Below are 16,619 nucleotides of genomic sequence, written 5' to 3'. Positions count from 1 at the left end.
ATGTTCTTATGACAAGTTGAGCCAAAAGGCCTGTTTCCTGTCAGCTGTCAACCTCCATGACTCTACAACTGAGTAGGCAGAAACTTGGCAGTATTGCAAATGTGGCCTTACCAATTTCTTGTCCAAGTAATTAATTTAGGATCTCACCCCTCTCTTGTGGATCTGCATATAAATTATCTTGTTGATCCTTCCTTACTCTCTTCCTAGTTACTTTTTTGCCCTTTATGTATTTGTCGAAGCTCTTTGGATTCTCCTTTGCCTTATCTACCAAAACTTGTTTCCCCTTTTTGCCTTCCTGATTTCTCTCTTAACTCCGACACATCCAAACTCTTCAAAGGATTCACTTGATCCCAGCTGCCTAGCATAAACTATGCCTCCTTCTTCTTCTTGACCAGGGCTGAAAATCCTGAGTCAAACAGGTTTCCCTATTTCTGCCAGCCTTGCCCTTCAGTCTAAGAGGAATGTGCTTACCCTGAACCCTGATTAATATACTTCTGAAAGCCTCCCACTTACCAAACGTCTCTTTGCCTTCTCACAGACTTGACCAATTAATTTTTGAAAGTTCCTGTCTGATATCATCAAAATTGGCCTTGCCCAATTTAGAATGTTAGCTTTTGGTCCAGACCTATCATTCTCCATGGCTATCTGAAAACTAATGGAATTATGTTCACTTATCCCAATGAGAACCCCCACTAACACTTCTGTACTGCCCTTCCTTCGTTCTCAAGAGGAGGTCAAGTTTTGCCCCCTCTCTAGTCGGGCCATCCACATACTGAATGAGAAATTCCTCCTGAATCCAGTCAACAAATTTCCCTCCACCCAACCCTCTAATCCTATGGCTGTCCCAATCAATGTTGGGAAAGTTAAAATCTCCGACTATTACTCCCCTATTTTTCTTGGAGCTATCTGTAATCTCCTTACATATTGGCTCCTCAATTGCCTGCTGACTGTTTGGGGTCCTATAGTACAACCCTACCAGAGTGATTTCCCCCTTCTTATTTCTCAGTTCTATCCATTTGGACTCAGTCGCTGAACCCTCAGATATATCCTCTCTCAATACGGCCGTAATGTTTTCCCCAATCGAAAGTGCAACTCCCCCTCCTCTCTTACCTCCTGTTCTATCTTTCCTCTCGCATCTGAACCCTGGAACATTGAGCTGCCAGTCCTCTCCCTCCCTTAGCCATGTTTCAGTAATTGCAATAATATCCCAGTCCCACGTACCCATCCATGCCCTGAATTCATCTGCCTTGACCGTTGGATGAAATAAATGCAGTTTAATCTGGATCTCCCTTGTTCTCTGTCCTGCTTTTGCCTAATCTCACTCGTACTAGGATTACTGACACTGCCTTTACTGGCAGGTCAGAGACATCCTTGACCCTGGCACCAGGGAGGCAGCACACCATCCTGGAGTCTCGAATGCGGCCACAGAAACGCCTGTCCGTGCCTCGAACTGGCGAGTCCCCTATTACTACTGCTCACTTGCTCTTTGCCCGACCCTGTCCCACAGCAGAACCAGATGTGGTGTCACAGGCCTGGCTGCTGCTGATATCTCCCTCTGACAGACTATCCCCCTCAACGGTATCCAAAACAATATACCTGTTTGAAAGGGGAATAGGCACAGGAGACTCCTGCACGACCTGCCTGCCTCTCCTGGCAGTCACCCATCTACCTGTCTGAACCTGTGGTGTGACAACCTCCCTGTAACGCACTCTCTGCCTCCTGTGTGCTCCACAGCACATCCACCTGCCGCTCCAACCGAACAACTCTGTGAGGAGCTGTAGCTGCATACACTTCTTGCAGACAAAGTACTCAGGGAGACTAGATTGTTCCCTGATTTCCCACATCTGGCAGGAGGAACATGCCACTGCCCTAGCTGCCATAACTACCCTTTTACAGTTAGGAAGATAAAATAATCTTAACTCACCTTTCCCTTGCCTGTGGTCTTCACAGTGAGTGTTTAATTTTGGTTAGAGGAGGAGGTAGGGAGGGAAACACTGAAGTTGTGTTTGGGGTTTTAGTGTCCCTTTACAACAGCTTCTCCACAAACCACCTTCTGGAACCAGTCACTGCGTCACTGCAAATATTCCCCGCAACAACCAATCAGCATCGCCTCACTGCTGCCCTCTGCTGGAGGCTGGCCTTCACTTGAACATGGAGAGTATCTTCCTGAGGTGCACCTTCTAGAGCAGTGGATGTGCCGATGCCAATATTCCTCGAGACAACCAATCAGCATCGCCTCACTGCTGCCCTCTGCTGGAGGCTGGCCTTCACTTGAACATGGAGAGTATCTTCCTGAGGTGCACCTTCTAGAGCAGTGGATGTGCCAATGCCAATATTCCTCGAGACAACCAATCAGCATCGCCTCACTGCTGCCCTCTGCTGGAGGCTGGCCTTCACTTGAATGCAGTGGGTGCTTGCTGAGGTTATTCATGAAGGTCCTGCTTTCCCAACCCTACCCCTCGCCTGAGGTGTGTTGATCCTCAAGTTAAATAACTACCAGTCAGTCTCCCCCTCAAAGGGGAAAACAGCTTATGGTCACCTGGCACTTTGGTAATTTTCATTGTTGTCATGTTTGTGTCTTTTGCAGTATTACAGACCATTTAATCTTCGGATTGCTCTGATTGGAGTTGAGGTGTGGACCACAGACCAAATCAGTGTGGACAGGAGTGCCTCAGGGACAATGAGCCGGTTTCTCCATTGGAGGAAAACTCATCTTCTTCCACGACTCCCCAATGACAGTGCTCATCTTGTCATGTGTGTACCCGACAGCCAAACTTCATATCAAACTAGCTGGGTGGCAGATAGGACTTCTTTTTCAATGTGTTTCCTATGTTGTAAACTCTACTGGTTCATGCAGCTTTTACAACCCATTCTTACTTGAGAGGGAGATTGTCAGCTTTGACCCGCTGCAGACCATGTGGTAAAGACACATGCACCATATTGGTAGGATGGGACTTTTATCAGGAAGGTCAATAATGAAAGATTCCAGATGTATTGATTGAATTTGAACCCCTATCTCGGTGGTGGGTGGGATTTGAACTCATACGCTGTGGGAGAGTGAGAGCAGGAATGGAATGAGGTGGAGGGTGAATGCGTGGCTGAGGGACTGGAGCAGGGGTCAGGGATTCCAGTTCCTGGATCATTGGGACCTCTTTAGGGGCAGGTGTGACCTGTACAGTCAAGACGGGTGGCACTTGAATCCCAGGGGGATCAATATCTTGGTGGGAAGATTGGCTAGGGCTACTGAGGGGATTTTAAACTAGAAAGGTTGTGGGGAGGGAATAGAGATGAGGAGACTGAGAGCGAGGAGGTTAGCTCCCAGGTAGAGAAGGACTGTAGACAGTTTGAGAGGGAGGTTAGACGGGTAATGGAGAAGAGAAGTGCCCAGACCGAGGGTCTGAGGTGTGTCTATTTTAACCCCAGGAATGTAGTGAACAAAGTAGATGAGCTTAGGGTGTGGATTGCTGCTGGGGAATGTGATGTGGTGGCCACTACAGAGACTTGGATGTCTCAGGGACAGGACTGGGTACTTCAGGTGCCAGGTTTCAGATGTTTCAGGAAGGACAGGGTTGGGGGCAAAAGAAGTGGTGGAGTGGCACTGTTGATCAGGGACAGTGTCATGGCTGCAGAGAAGGTGGATGCCATGGGGGGACTGTCTACGGAGTCTCTGTGGGTGGAAGTTAGGAACAGCAAAGGGTCGATAACTTTGCTGGGTGTATTCCATAGGCTGCCTAATAGTGACAGGGAAGTTGAGGTGCAGATAGGGAAACAAATCCCAGAGAGAGATGTAGAAATAACAGAGTTGTCGTGATAGGAGACTTTAATTTCCCAAACATCGACTGGAATATCCCGAGGGTAAGGGGTTTGGATGGGGAGGAGTTTGTTAGGTGTGTTCAGGAGGGTTTCCTGACACAGTACGTGGATAAGCCTATGAGAGGAGAGGCTGTATTTGACCTGGTGCTGGCGAATGAACCAGGACAGGTGTCGGATCTCTCGGTGGGAGAGCATCTCGGGGATGGAGATCATAATTCTATCTCCTTCACGATAGCATTGGAAAGAGATAGGATCAGGCAGGCTAGGAAGGTGTTTGTCTGGAGTAAGGGGAAATATGAAGACATCAGGCAGATAATTGGACAAGTAAACTGGAAGGAGGTGTTCTTGGGGAAAAGTACTGAAGGAAGGTGGCGGATATTCAAGGAATGTTTGACTGGAGCTCTGCACGATAACGTTCCGATGAGACAAGGAGGTTTTGGTACCGTGGTGCACGAAGGTTGTGGTGAACCTGGTCAGGAAGAAAAGAAAGGCGTATAAAAGGTTCAGAGAGCTAGGAGATGTTAAGGATCTAGAGGAGTATAAGGCTTGTAGAAAGGAGCTTTAAAAAGGAAATTAGGAGAGCCAGAAGGGGTCATGAGAAGGCCTTGGCGGGTAAGATTAAGGAGAATCCCAAGGCCTTCTACAAATATGTAAAGAGTAAAACGATGAGAAGTGAAGGGATTGGACCTATAAAAGGTGAAGGGGGAAAAGTCTGTGTGGAACCGGAAGAAATGGCAAAGGTGCTTAATGAGTACTTTGCCTCGGTATTCATGATGGAAAGTGATCTGGGAGGTTGTACTACAGGTTTGCGGCAGACTGAAAAGATTGAGTATGTGGATGTTAAGAAAGAGGATGTTGGAAGTTACAGATAGTTCTATGGCTTGGTAGGTATGGATATGATCAGCGCAACTTGTGGGCCGAAGGGCCTGTTTGTGCTGTAGTGTTCTATGTTCTATGTTGCAGTCATTGTCCCAATGTCTCAGCTGCTCCTACTGTTCCTTTTCTCCTCTGTATAAACGAATTCCTTTTGAAAGTTATGATAGACGCTGTTTTCTCAACACAATCATTTCTCCAACACTCTTTTATGAGTAATATGAATTTCCCTCAATTCTTTCCACTGACTAGAGCCTTGATTCCCTTTTGGGAATCATTTGTGTCTTTCTCCATGAAGAAGCTGTTTAATTGCCTTGTTCTACATTGTAACTGTTTTAGTTCTGGATTGTAAGGAACCTACAATTATTTTTATGAACCTTGTCATTTTTATATACTCATGCAAGCTTTTCCAGCCCACTTTGATGTTACTTGAAAGTTTACTCTGACTCTGTTTTTGCTCTCTGAATCAATCCCCTTTGCAGAGATCTGGGCTGCTCCCAATCCTGAGGCTTGATACTTTTTCTAGCAACTTTAGATGATTCCTCTTTGTATTGAATACTAACCTGACCTCACATCAAACTGATCTGTTCTAGTGCCACAGAACAAAGAAAAGTTTTGATGCCGCAGAACAAAGAAACAGCACAGAAACAGGCCCTTCGGCCCTCTAAGCCTGTGCCGATCATGATGCCCAAACTAAATTACTCGGTCTGTATCCCCCTATTCCCTCCCTATTCATGTATCCATCCAGATGCCTCTTAAATGTTGTGAATGTGCCTGTTCGTCCATCTCCTCTAGCGATGTGTTTCAGGCACCTCTCTCTGTGTGAAAAACTTCCCCTGCACGTCTCCTTTAAACTTTCCCCCTCTCACCTTGAACCTAAGCCCCCTTGTAATTGACACTTCCATCCTGGGAAAAAGTCTCTGACTATCCACCGTGTCTATACCTCATCAGTTTGTAGACCTCTATCAGGTCTCCCCTCAGTCTCTGTCTTTCCAGTGAAAACAGTCCTAGTTTATTCAACCTCTCCTCATAGCCAGCACCCTCGAGACTCAGAGATTTTCACAGTGACTTCATTGCAGTCACCGTAAGCCTACTTGTGACACTAATAAATAAACTTGAACGTAAAACTTTTAAACAACATCCCGGTGAACCTTCTTTGCAGTCTCTCCAAAGCTTCCATGTCCTTCTGGTAGTGTGGTGACCAGAACCGCATGCAATACTGAAATGCAGCCTAACCAAGATTTTATATAGCTGCAGCATGATTTCCCTTGGTTGGTTGGCAAGTGGACTCTGACTGGTGGAACTGTTGCCATGGAGAATGCAGCATGGAACAGTGAACAGCGCAGCTTTGTTCAAATTTAGACTGGACAGGCTGACTCTGATTGAGCAAGGAATGTGGAATGAACCAGGGAAGAACTGTGGTAAAACATGTTCATACCCACAAGCGTTAGGCAATGACCATCTTTAACAAGAGAGGATGGAGTAAGGAGTCTCCCAGCACCAGCTTAAAGTCCAACAGGTTTATTTGGAATCACAAGCTTTCAGAGCACTGTCACTCACCTGGGTGAAGGAGCAGCATTCCGTGATTCCACTTCATGATTCCAAATCAACCTGTTGCACTTTAACCTGGTGTTGTCAGATTTCTTACTGTATCCATCCCAGTCCAACGCCAACATCCTTGCATCAAGAGAGGATCTAACCATTTCCCCTTAATATTTTGTCACTGAATCACAGAATCCCACAGTGCTATCAGTCCATCGAGTCTGCACTGACCACAATCCCACCCAGGCACTATCCCCATAACCCAAGCATTTACCCTAGCTAGTCCCCTTGACATTAAGGGGCAATTTAGCATGGCCAATCCACCTATCCAGCACATCTTTGGACACTAAGGAACAATTTAGCATGGCCAATCCACCTATCCAGCACATCTTTGGACACTAAGGAACAATTTAGCATGGCCAATCCACCTAAACCTACACATCTCCGCACTGTGGGAGGAAACCGGAGCACCCAGAGGAAACCCATGCACACACAGGGAGAAACTGCAAATTCCACGCAGACAGTGATCCAAGCCAGGAATTGAACCCGGGTTCGTGGCAGTGCTAACCACTGTGCCAGCGTGCCACCCATGTTTTGGTAACATGTGTCCCTTCATTCAAGAGGACAAGAGACCATGACAACACCCTGACTTTATCTCAGTTGCGGGGTGTCTCGGAGGTGCGTCACCGTGAGCGTGGAGATAATTCCATGGTCTTTATAAAAATGATGTGTCTGTTCCCTCCATGGGAGATCATTGTTTTTGGATTCCTGCCCATTATTGAAATTAATTTTGGTTTGTCTTTTACAGAGGTAGCTTTTTTACAGACGGATTCACAGGTTTGGCAATATTTGGCAGGATATGTTCAACTAAACTATCCGGTGGGGTGGACACGGTGAGTGCCGTAATCGTAATGAATGGAAAAGGCTTGAAGGGCCGAATGGCCTCCTCACGTTCCTATTTTCTATGAGTGCCCAGTCTTTGGTCTCTCTCCCCGCATTCCTCTTATAGACCAGTGAGTTTGACATCAGTATTGGGGAAAATTCTCGAGTCCATTATCAAGGACTTCATAGCAAAGCATTGAGGAAGCAGTGACAGGATCAGAGTCAGCATGGAGTTATGAAGGGGAAATCATGCTTCATAAATCTGTTAGAATTCTTTGAAGATAGCTCCTTGAAAGTGGAGTCACAGGTGGACAAAGTGGTGAAGAAGGCACTCGGCATTCCTTGGTTACATTGGGCAGAACATTGAATACAGGAGTTGGGACATCTTGTTGAAGTTGTACAAGACATTGGTAAGGCCACACTTGGAATACCGTGTGCAATTCTGATCACCCTATTATAGAAAGGATATTATTAAACGTCTCATTGAGACGTATAAGATGATGAATGGGATGGATAGGATAGAGGTGGAGAGACTCTTCCCGCTCAAAAAAGACAGTAGGACTAGGGGGCACAGCCTCAAGATAAAGGGGGGGCGGTTCAGAACGGAGTTGAGGAGGAACTTCTTCACTCAAAGGGTGGTGAATCTCTGGAATTCTCTGCCCGTTGAAGTGGTGGAGGCTGCCTCGCTAAATATTTTTAAGAAGCGGGTTGATGGGTTTTTGATAAGAGAGGGGATTAAGGGTTATGGGGAGAGGGCGGGAAAGTGGAACTGAGCCACGACAGATCAGCCACGACAGATCAGCCATGATCTTATTGAATGGCGGGGCAGGCTCGAAGGGCCAGATGGCCTACTCCTGCTCCTATTTCTTATGTTCTTATGTTCTTATGTAAACGAGAAAGAGTGCAGAAAAGATTTACTAGGATGCTAATGGAACTTGATGGGTTGAGTTATAAGGAGACGCTGGATAGAGGCCCTACTGTCTCCCATGTTACTCTTTTGCCCTTTATGTATTTGGAGAAGCTCTTTGGATTCTCCTTTGCCTTATCTCCAAAAGTAATCTTGTGTCCCCTTTTTGCCTTCCTGATTTCTCTCTACTCCTACACCCCCTATACTCTTTAACAGATTCACTTGATACCAGCTGCCTATGCATGTCATGTGCCTCCTTCTTCTTCTTCTTGGCCCAGGTCTCGATATCCCAAGTTATTCAGGGTTCCCGACTTCTATCAGCCTTGCCCTTCACTCTAAAAGGATTTGCTTACCCTAAACCCTGGTTAACACACTTCTGAAAGCCTCCCACTTACCAGATGCCTCTTTGCCTTCTGAAAGACTCCCCCAATGAACTGTTGAAAGTTCATGTCTGATATCATCAAAATTGGCCTTGCCCCAATTTAGAATTTTAATTTTTGGCCAGATCTATCATCCTCCATAGCTATCTTAAAACTAATATACTAGTCCCAAAATTAAGTGATCCCTCACTAACACTTCTGTCACCTGCCCTTCCTTATTTCCCAAGAGGAGGTCAGGTTTTTTTCCGTCTCTCTAGTCAGGCCATCCACATACTGAATGAGAAATTCCTCCTGAATACACTCAGCAAATTTCTCCCCTAATACTATGGCTGTCCCAGTCAATGTTCGGAAAGTTAAAATCCCTGACTATTAGCACCATATTTTTCTTGGAGGTCTCTGTAATTTTCTCACATATTTGCTCCTCAGTTTCCCGCCGAGTATTTGGGGGCCTGTAGTACAACCTTCTCAAAGTGATTTCCTCTTCCCACTTTACCAGATGTCCCTTTCATCCCTAAACCTGTCCTCTCGTTTCTTAGTCAGACATCAGACTGATGTATTCAGACTAAAAAGATTGAGTATGTGGACATTAAGAAAGAGTGGTGTGTTGGAACTTTTAAATTCTATCAAGATAGATAAGTCGCCAGGACCGGATGGGATATACGCCAGGTTACTGTCGGAGGTGAGGGAAGTGATTGCAGAGCCCCTGGCGATGAACTTTTCATCGTCGATGGAGACAGGAGAGGTTGCAGAGAAATGGAGGATTGCGGATGTGGTTCCTATTTTCAAGAAAGGGAATAGGGATAGCCCGGGAAATTACCGACCAGTGAGTCTGACCTCAGTGGTTGGTAAGTTGATGGAGAGGATTCTGAGGGACAGGATTTATGAGCAGTTAGAGAAGTTTAGTATGATCAGAAATAGTCAACACGGATTTGTCAAGGGCAGGTCATGATTTATGAGCCTAGCTGAGTTCTTTGAAAATGTGACTGAACACATTGACGAAGGAAGAGCGGTGGATGTGGTTTACATGGACTTCAGGAAGGCGTTTGATAAAATCTCCCATGCAAGACTTCTTGAGAAGGTGAGAGGGCATGGGATCCAAGGGGCTTTGGCCTTGTGGATCCAGAACTGGCTTGCCTGCAGAAGGCAGAGAGTGGTTGTGGATGGGTCTTTTTCTGCATGGAGGTCGGTCACCAGTGGAGTGCCCCAGGGATCTGTTCTAGGACGATACGAAGGTTGGTGGTGTTGTGGATGGTCTGGAGGGATGTCAGAAGTTGCAGCGTGACATAGATAGGATGCAAGACTGGGCGGGGAAGTGGCAGATGGACTTCAACCCAGATAAATGTGTAGTGGTCCATTTTGGCAGGACCAATGGGATGCAGGAGTACAATATCTATGGTCGATGTCTTAGTAGTGTTGAGGAGCAGAGAGATCTTGGGGTTCGGGTCCATAGGACTCTTAAATCAGCCTCACAGGTGGAAGAGGTGGTCAAGAAGGCGTATGGTGTACTGGCCTTCATTAATCGAGGGATTGAGTTTAGGAGTCGGGAGGTAATGCTGCAACTTTATAAGACCCTTGTCAGGCCTCATTTGGAGTACTGTGCGCAGTTCTGGTCGCCTCACTACAGGAAGGATGTGGAAGCTATTGAGAGGGTGCAGAGGAGATTTACAAGGATGTTGCCTGGATTGGGAGGCATGCCTTATGAAGTTAGGTTGAGTGAGCTGGGACTCTTCTCCCTGGAGAGACGAAGGTTGAGAGGCGACCTGATAGAAGTTTATAAAATGTTGAGAGGAATAGATAGGGTGGATTCTCAGAGGCTATTTCCCCGGGTTGAAATGGTCGCTACGAGAGGACACAGATTTAAGGTGCGGGGAGGAAAGTACAGAAGTGATGTTAGGGGTAAGTTTTTCACTCAGAGGGTGGTGAGTGAATGGAATTGGCTGCCGTCAGTGGTGGTGGAGGCGAACTCGCTGGGGTCTTTTAAAAGACTTCTGGATGAGTATATGGGGTTTAATGGGATTGGGAGTTACAGATAGTTCCATGGCCTGGTAGGTATGGATGTGATCGGCGCAACTTGTGGGCCGAAGGGCCTGTTTGTGCTGTAGTGTTCTATGTTCTCTCATGCATCTATTTTTGAAAGGAGCCTCACAAAGTATTTTCACTAAAACAGTCTCACATGGGCATCCTTTAATTGATAAAGGGGGCCTACATAATCCATGAGTATTTTCTGACCTTGTCAGTGAATCTGGAAGGCAACAACTGGGGTGGAAAGGGCAAGACTGGAAGACCAGAATGCCTCAGAGGGAAGGAAGGGGCTGGATGTGAGGTAGTGGTGGGGGATGGGAGGGTTAGAGGAATTATTAGGCGCTTCTGTGGGCAAAAGCGGGACTCCAGGATGGTAGTCTGTCTCCCTGGAGCAGGGGTACAGGATGTGTCGGAGAGGGTAGAGGGAATCTTGAAGGGACCCAGGCGGATGTAATTATACATGTAGGAGAGAAGGACGTAGGAAGAAAGAGTAGGGGGGAAATATGTATGCAGTTCAGGGAGTTGGGAGCCAGGCTGAAGTGCAGGGCCTCCAGGGTGGTGATCTCTGGGCTGCTGCCAGTGCCCAGTAATAGCAGGGATAAAAATAATGAGATCCTGCAGCTGAATGCGTGGCTGAGGGATTGGTGCAGTGCAGAGGGTTTTAGTTTTGTAGACCATTGGGAAGTCTTTGTGAGGGAAGGGCACCTATACAAGTGGGATGGGGAACATTTAAATGGGAAGGGCACACATATCTTAGCTGGGAGGTTGGCTGGAGTGTTTTGGCAGGGTTTAAACTAATATGGAGGGGGCGGGTGGGGAGGAGACAGATAGGTCAGTAGGCACTGGGATTGGGAGTGAGTTGGGTGACAGGGTAAGTCTAAATGATAGGGCTGTTTTTGTTCTTTTGTTCTTACGTGGTCAGTTCACTTTGCCTTCAGGATGTTTCCCAGTTAGAGCCCTGATAAGTTTTGGTTATTGCCAACATAATGAAACACGTGTGTTTATGCTGCTTATCAATTCAATGGCTGAGCTTTCTATCACAATCTACATTTGAAGGGATATCATTATGTTACATTAACCTTGTCAGTTCCCACTTAGACCCCGACCATTGCACTTCCATTGGCTAAGACATGAATATCTCTCTGACTCTCCTTTGATTAGAAACTGTGAAGGCAGCTTCATTAAAACTCACTCTTGTATCAGTTGTTTCTGACAGTGTGTCTGGTGACGCAGTTAAATCTCCTTTATGGTCTTGCAGTTCCAACAGTTGGGTGTCTTAAAGGAATGTATCTAATGTGTTTGGTATCAAAGGAACATTCTGTATCTATGCATCCAAGTTTCTTTGTTTAATTTCTAAAAATGGATAGAATATATATTGAATGTATGGACTAATTAAAGGTATTACATGTACCTTTAAAACAACCAAGTATTTAAAACACCTCATTATAATTACTAGCAAACTTGCTCCCTATTGAGAAAGTGAATTTGACTTCCATGTTGATTAAAAACCCCAGCAGAGACTGGCAATCTTAGAGTCGCCCTTTTCTATCTTTCAACACAGCCTCTCCTTATAACTCAATCCATCCTAGTAAATCTTTTCTGCACTCTTTCTAGTTTAATAATATCCTTTCTAAAATAAAGTGACCAGAATTGTACACAGTATTCCAAGTGTGACCTTACCAATGTCTTGTACAACTTCAACAAGACATCCCAACTCCTGTATTCAATGTTCTAACCGATGAGACCAAGCATGCTGAATGCCTCCTTCACCACTCTGTCCAACTCCACTTTTAAGGAGCTATGAACATGTACCCCTGTGCGAGTGAGTTGAGGAACAAGGAGAGAGTGCAGATTAACATGTGGCTGCAGGGATGGTGTAGGAGAGAGGGTTTCATTTACTTGGATAATTGGAGCACATTCTGGGGAAGGTGGGACCTAAAGAACAAAGAACGATACAGCACATGATCAGGCCCTTCGGCCCTCCAAGCCTGCACTGCTCATGCACCCAGCTAGACCATTCGTTTGTATCCTTCTATTCCCAGTCTGTTCATGTGGCTATCTAGATAAGTCTTAAACGATCCCAGCGTGTCCACTCAACCACCTTGCTTGGCAGTGCATTCCAGGCCCCCACCACCCCCTGTGTAAAATATGTCCACCTGACATCTGTGTTGAACCTTGCCCCCCTCACCTTGAACCTGTGACCCCTTGTGTTCATCACCTCCAACTTGGGAAAAAGCTTCCCACTCTTCACCCTATCTATGCCCTTCATAATTTTATAATTCTATATATGAATATGAATGTATAATTTATATATTCCTGTACAAACAGGACGGTTTGCACCTGAACCAGAGGGGCACCAATACCTTGGGAAGGAAATTTGCTATGGCTCTTCGGGGGGGGCTTAAACTAATTTGTCAGGGGGATGGGAAAATGAGCTGTTGTCCAAAAGCCAGTGTTGAGGGTTGTGAGATACTGAGGAAGGTATCAAGGTCGCAGGAGTGTACAGGCAGACAGGATGGTGGGTTGAAGTGTATCTACTTCAATGTAAAGAGCATCAGGAATAAGGTAGGTGAACTTGGAGCGTGGATTGGTACTTGTGACTATGATGTTGTGGCCATTGCGGAGCCTTGGTTAGAACAGGGACAGGAATGGTTGTTGGTATTTATGGGGTATAGATGTTTCAGTAAGAGTAGGGAAGGTGGTAAAAGAGGTGGAGGAGTAACATTGTTAATCAGGATAGTTTAACGGCTGCTGAAAGGCAGTTTGAGGGGGATCTGCCTACTGAGGTCATATGGCCTGAAGTTAGAAATAGGAAAGGATCGGTCACGTTGTTAGGAGTTTTCTGCAGGTCCCCAAATAGTAATAGAGATGTGGAGGAGGAAATGGCAAAGCAGATTATGGATAGGTGTGGAGGTCACAGGGTAGTTATCATGGGTGACTTTAACTTTCCAAATATTGATCAGAACCTTTACAGGTCGAATAGTTCAGATGGGACACTTTTTGTACAATGTGTGCAGGAGGGTTTCCTGACACAATAACTGGATAAGCCGACAAGAGATGGGGCCACATTGGACTTGGTACTGGGTAATGAACCAGGCCAAGTGTTAGATTTGTTTGTGGGAGAGCACTTTGGAGATAGTGACCACAATTCAGTGTCCTTCATTATTGCAATGGAGAGGGATAGGGTCACACGGCAGGTTTATAATTGGGGCCGGAGTACTTATGATGCGATTAGGTAAGAATTAGGGAGCGTAAGATGGGAACAGAAACTGTCAGGTATGGGCACAAATGAAAAGTGGAGCTTGTTTAAGGAACAAATACTGCGTGTCCTTGATAGGTATGTCCCTGTCAGGCAGGGAGGAAATGGCCGAGTGAGGGAACCATGGTTCACAAAGGAGATTGAATGTTTTGTCAAGAGGAAAAAGGAAGCGTATGTAAGGATAGAAAAACAAGGTTCAGTTGGGTCGCTTGAGGGTTACAAGGTAGCTAGGAATGAGTTAAAAAAAGGGCTTAGGGGAGCTAGGAGGGGGCATGAGAAGTCCTTGACGGGTCGGATAAAGGAAAACCTCAAGGCTTTTTATTCTTATGTGAGAAATAAAAGAGTGACCAGGGTGAGGTTAGGGCCAGTCAAGGATAGTAGTGGGAACTTCTGCATAGAGTCAGAAGAGATAGGTGAGGCATTGAGTGAATACTTTTCTTCAGTGTTCACTAAGGAGAGGGGCCATGTTTTTGAGGATGAGAGTGTGATACAGCCTGATAGGATGGAAGAGGTAGATGTTCTGAGGGAAGAATAATGAGCAATTTTGAAAATCTGAGCGTGGAAAGTCCCCTGAGCCAGCTGGGATACATCCTAGGATATTTTAGGAGGCAAGGGATGAGATTGCGGAGACTTTAGCTTTGATCTTTGGGTCCTCACTGTCCACAGGCACAGTGCCAGAGGACTGGAGAGTGGCAAATACTGTTCCTCTCTTCAAGAAAGGAAATAGGAATAATCCTGGTAATTATAGGCCGGTTAGTCTTACTTTGGTGGTCGGTAAGTTAATGGAAAGGGTCCTGGGAGATAGGATTTATGAGCATTTGGAAAGATTCAGTTTAATCTGGGATAGTCAGCACGGTTTTGTGAGGGGTAAGTCCTGTCTCACAAATTTGATTGAATTCTTTGAGGAGGTAATTAAATGTAGCGTGGATTAAATTTAGCGTGGATAGAGGATTGGCTGTCAAATAAGAGGCAGAGAGTGGGGGTTAATGGGTGCTATTCGGATTGGCGGTTGGTGACTAGTGGAGTGCCCCAGGGGTCGGTGCTGGGGCCTCAGCTATTCACCATTTATATAGATGATCTGGAGGAGGGAACCGAGTGTAGGGTGTCGAAATTTGGTGATGACACCAAGATTGGTGGAACAGCAAATTGTGCGGAGGGTGTGGAGAGTCTGCAGAAGGATCTAGATAGGCTGGGCGAATGGGCCAGGAAATGGCAAATGGAATTTAATGTTGGCAAGTGCGAGGTGGTCCAGTTTGGTAGGAATAATGGTAGGAAGGACTATTACTTACGTGGCGAAAAACTGCAGCAGGCGACGGTGCAGAGGGACCTCGGGGTCCTTGTGCATGAGTCGCAAAAACCCAGCCTGCAGGTGCAGCAGGTGGTCAGGAAGGCGAATGGGATGCTGGCCTTCATAGCGAGGGGGATTGAATATAAAAGTAGGGAGGTCTTGCTGCAGCTGTATCGGGCATTGGTGAGGCCGCAGCTGGAGTACTGTGTGCAGTTTTGGGCGCCGTACTTACGCAAGGATATTTTGGCCTTGGAGGGAGTGCAGAGGAGGTTTACTAGGCTGATACCGGAGTTGAGGGGGTTGAGCTATGAGGACAGGCTGAATAAATTAGGCTTGTACTCGTTAGAGTTCAGAAGAATGAGGGGAGATCTCATTGAGACGTATAAGATGATGAATGGGATGGATAGGATAAAGGTGGAGAGACTCTTCCTGCTCAGAAAGGATAGTAGAACATAGAACATAGAACACTACAGCACAAACAGGCCCTTCGGCCCACGAGTTGCGCCGATCACATCAACACCTACCAATCTACAGACCTATCTATAACCCCCAATCCCATAAAACCCCATATACTCATCCAGAAGTCTTTTAAAAGACCCCAGCGAGTTCGCCTCCACCACCACTGACGGCAGCCGATTCCATTCACTCACCACCCTCTGAGTGAAAAACTTACCCCTAACATCACTTCTGTACTTTCCTCCCCGCACCTTAAACCTGTGTCCTCTCGTAGCGACCATTTCAACCCGGGGAAATAGCCTCCGAGAATCCACCCTATCTATTCCTCTCAACATTTTATAAACTTCTATCAGGTCGCCTCTCAACCTTCGTCTCTCCAGGGAAAAGAGTCCCAGCTCCCTCAACCTAACTTCATAAGGCATGCCTCCCAGTCCAGGCAACATCCTTGTAAATCTCCTCTGTACCCTCTCAATAGCTTCTACGTCTTTCCTATAGTGAGGCGACCAGAACTGCGCACAGTACTCCAAATGAGGCCTGACAAGGGTCTTATAAAGTTGCAGCATTACCTCCCGACTCCTAAACTCAATCCCTCGATTAATGAAGGCCAATACCCCATACGCCTTCTTGACCACCTCCTCCACCTGCGAGGCCGATTTAAGAGTCCTGTGGACCCGGACCCCAAGATCCTTCTGCTCTTCAACACTACTAAGACTCCTGCCCTTGATAGTGTACTCGTTCATCCCGTTGGTTCTGCCAAAATGGACGACTACACATTTATCCGCGTTGAAGTCCATCTGCCACTTCTCCGCCCAGTCCTGCATCCTATTTATGTCCTGCTGCAACTTCTGACATCCTTCCAGATCATCCACAACACCACCGACCTTCGTGTCATCAGCGAACTTACTTACCCATCCCTCCACTTCCTCATCCAGGTCATTTATGAAAATGACAAACAGCAAGGGTCCCAGAACAGATCCCTGGGGCACTCCACTGGTGACTGACCTCCATTCAGAAAAAGACCCATCCACAACCACTCTCTGCCTTCTGCAGGCAAGCCAGTTCTGGATCCACAAGGCCAAAGGCCCTTGGATCCCATGCCCTCTCACCTTCTCAAGAAGTCTTGCATGGGGGACCTTATCAAACACCTTGCTGAAGTGCATGTACACCACGTCCACGGAACTTCCTTCGTCAATGTGT

The 16,619-nt window shown here is 46.4% G+C and overlaps 1 protein-coding gene across 1 annotated transcript in view; it reads left to right on the top strand.

The window, feature by feature from the left end:
• Positions 1 to 2,587: 2,587 nt before the first annotated feature.
• The window catches only part of LOC145337727 (disintegrin and metalloproteinase domain-containing protein 12-like), a gene marked incomplete at its 5' end in the record, with an annotated part of 178,071 nt that continues 164,039 nt past the window's right edge, over positions 2,588 to 16,619 (top strand). Inside the window, 2 exons of the mRNA XM_080182566.1 lie at positions 2,588 to 2,754; positions 7,037 to 7,121. Coding sequence (XP_080038692.1) covers positions 2,588 to 2,754; positions 7,037 to 7,121 — 252 coding nt within the window. The remainder of the gene's footprint in view (positions 2,755 to 7,036; positions 7,122 to 16,619) is intronic.

This window comes from Carcharhinus amblyrhynchos, unplaced genomic scaffold, assembly GCF_965287045.1.
Source record: "Carcharhinus amblyrhynchos unplaced genomic scaffold, sCarAmb.v2.hapA scaffold_67, whole genome shotgun sequence".
In the NCBI taxonomy this organism is placed as follows: domain Eukaryota; kingdom Metazoa; phylum Chordata; class Chondrichthyes; order Carcharhiniformes; family Carcharhinidae; genus Carcharhinus; species Carcharhinus amblyrhynchos.
Note: the sequence above shows the minus strand (reverse complement) of the source record. Positions and strands in the feature narration are given on the sequence as shown.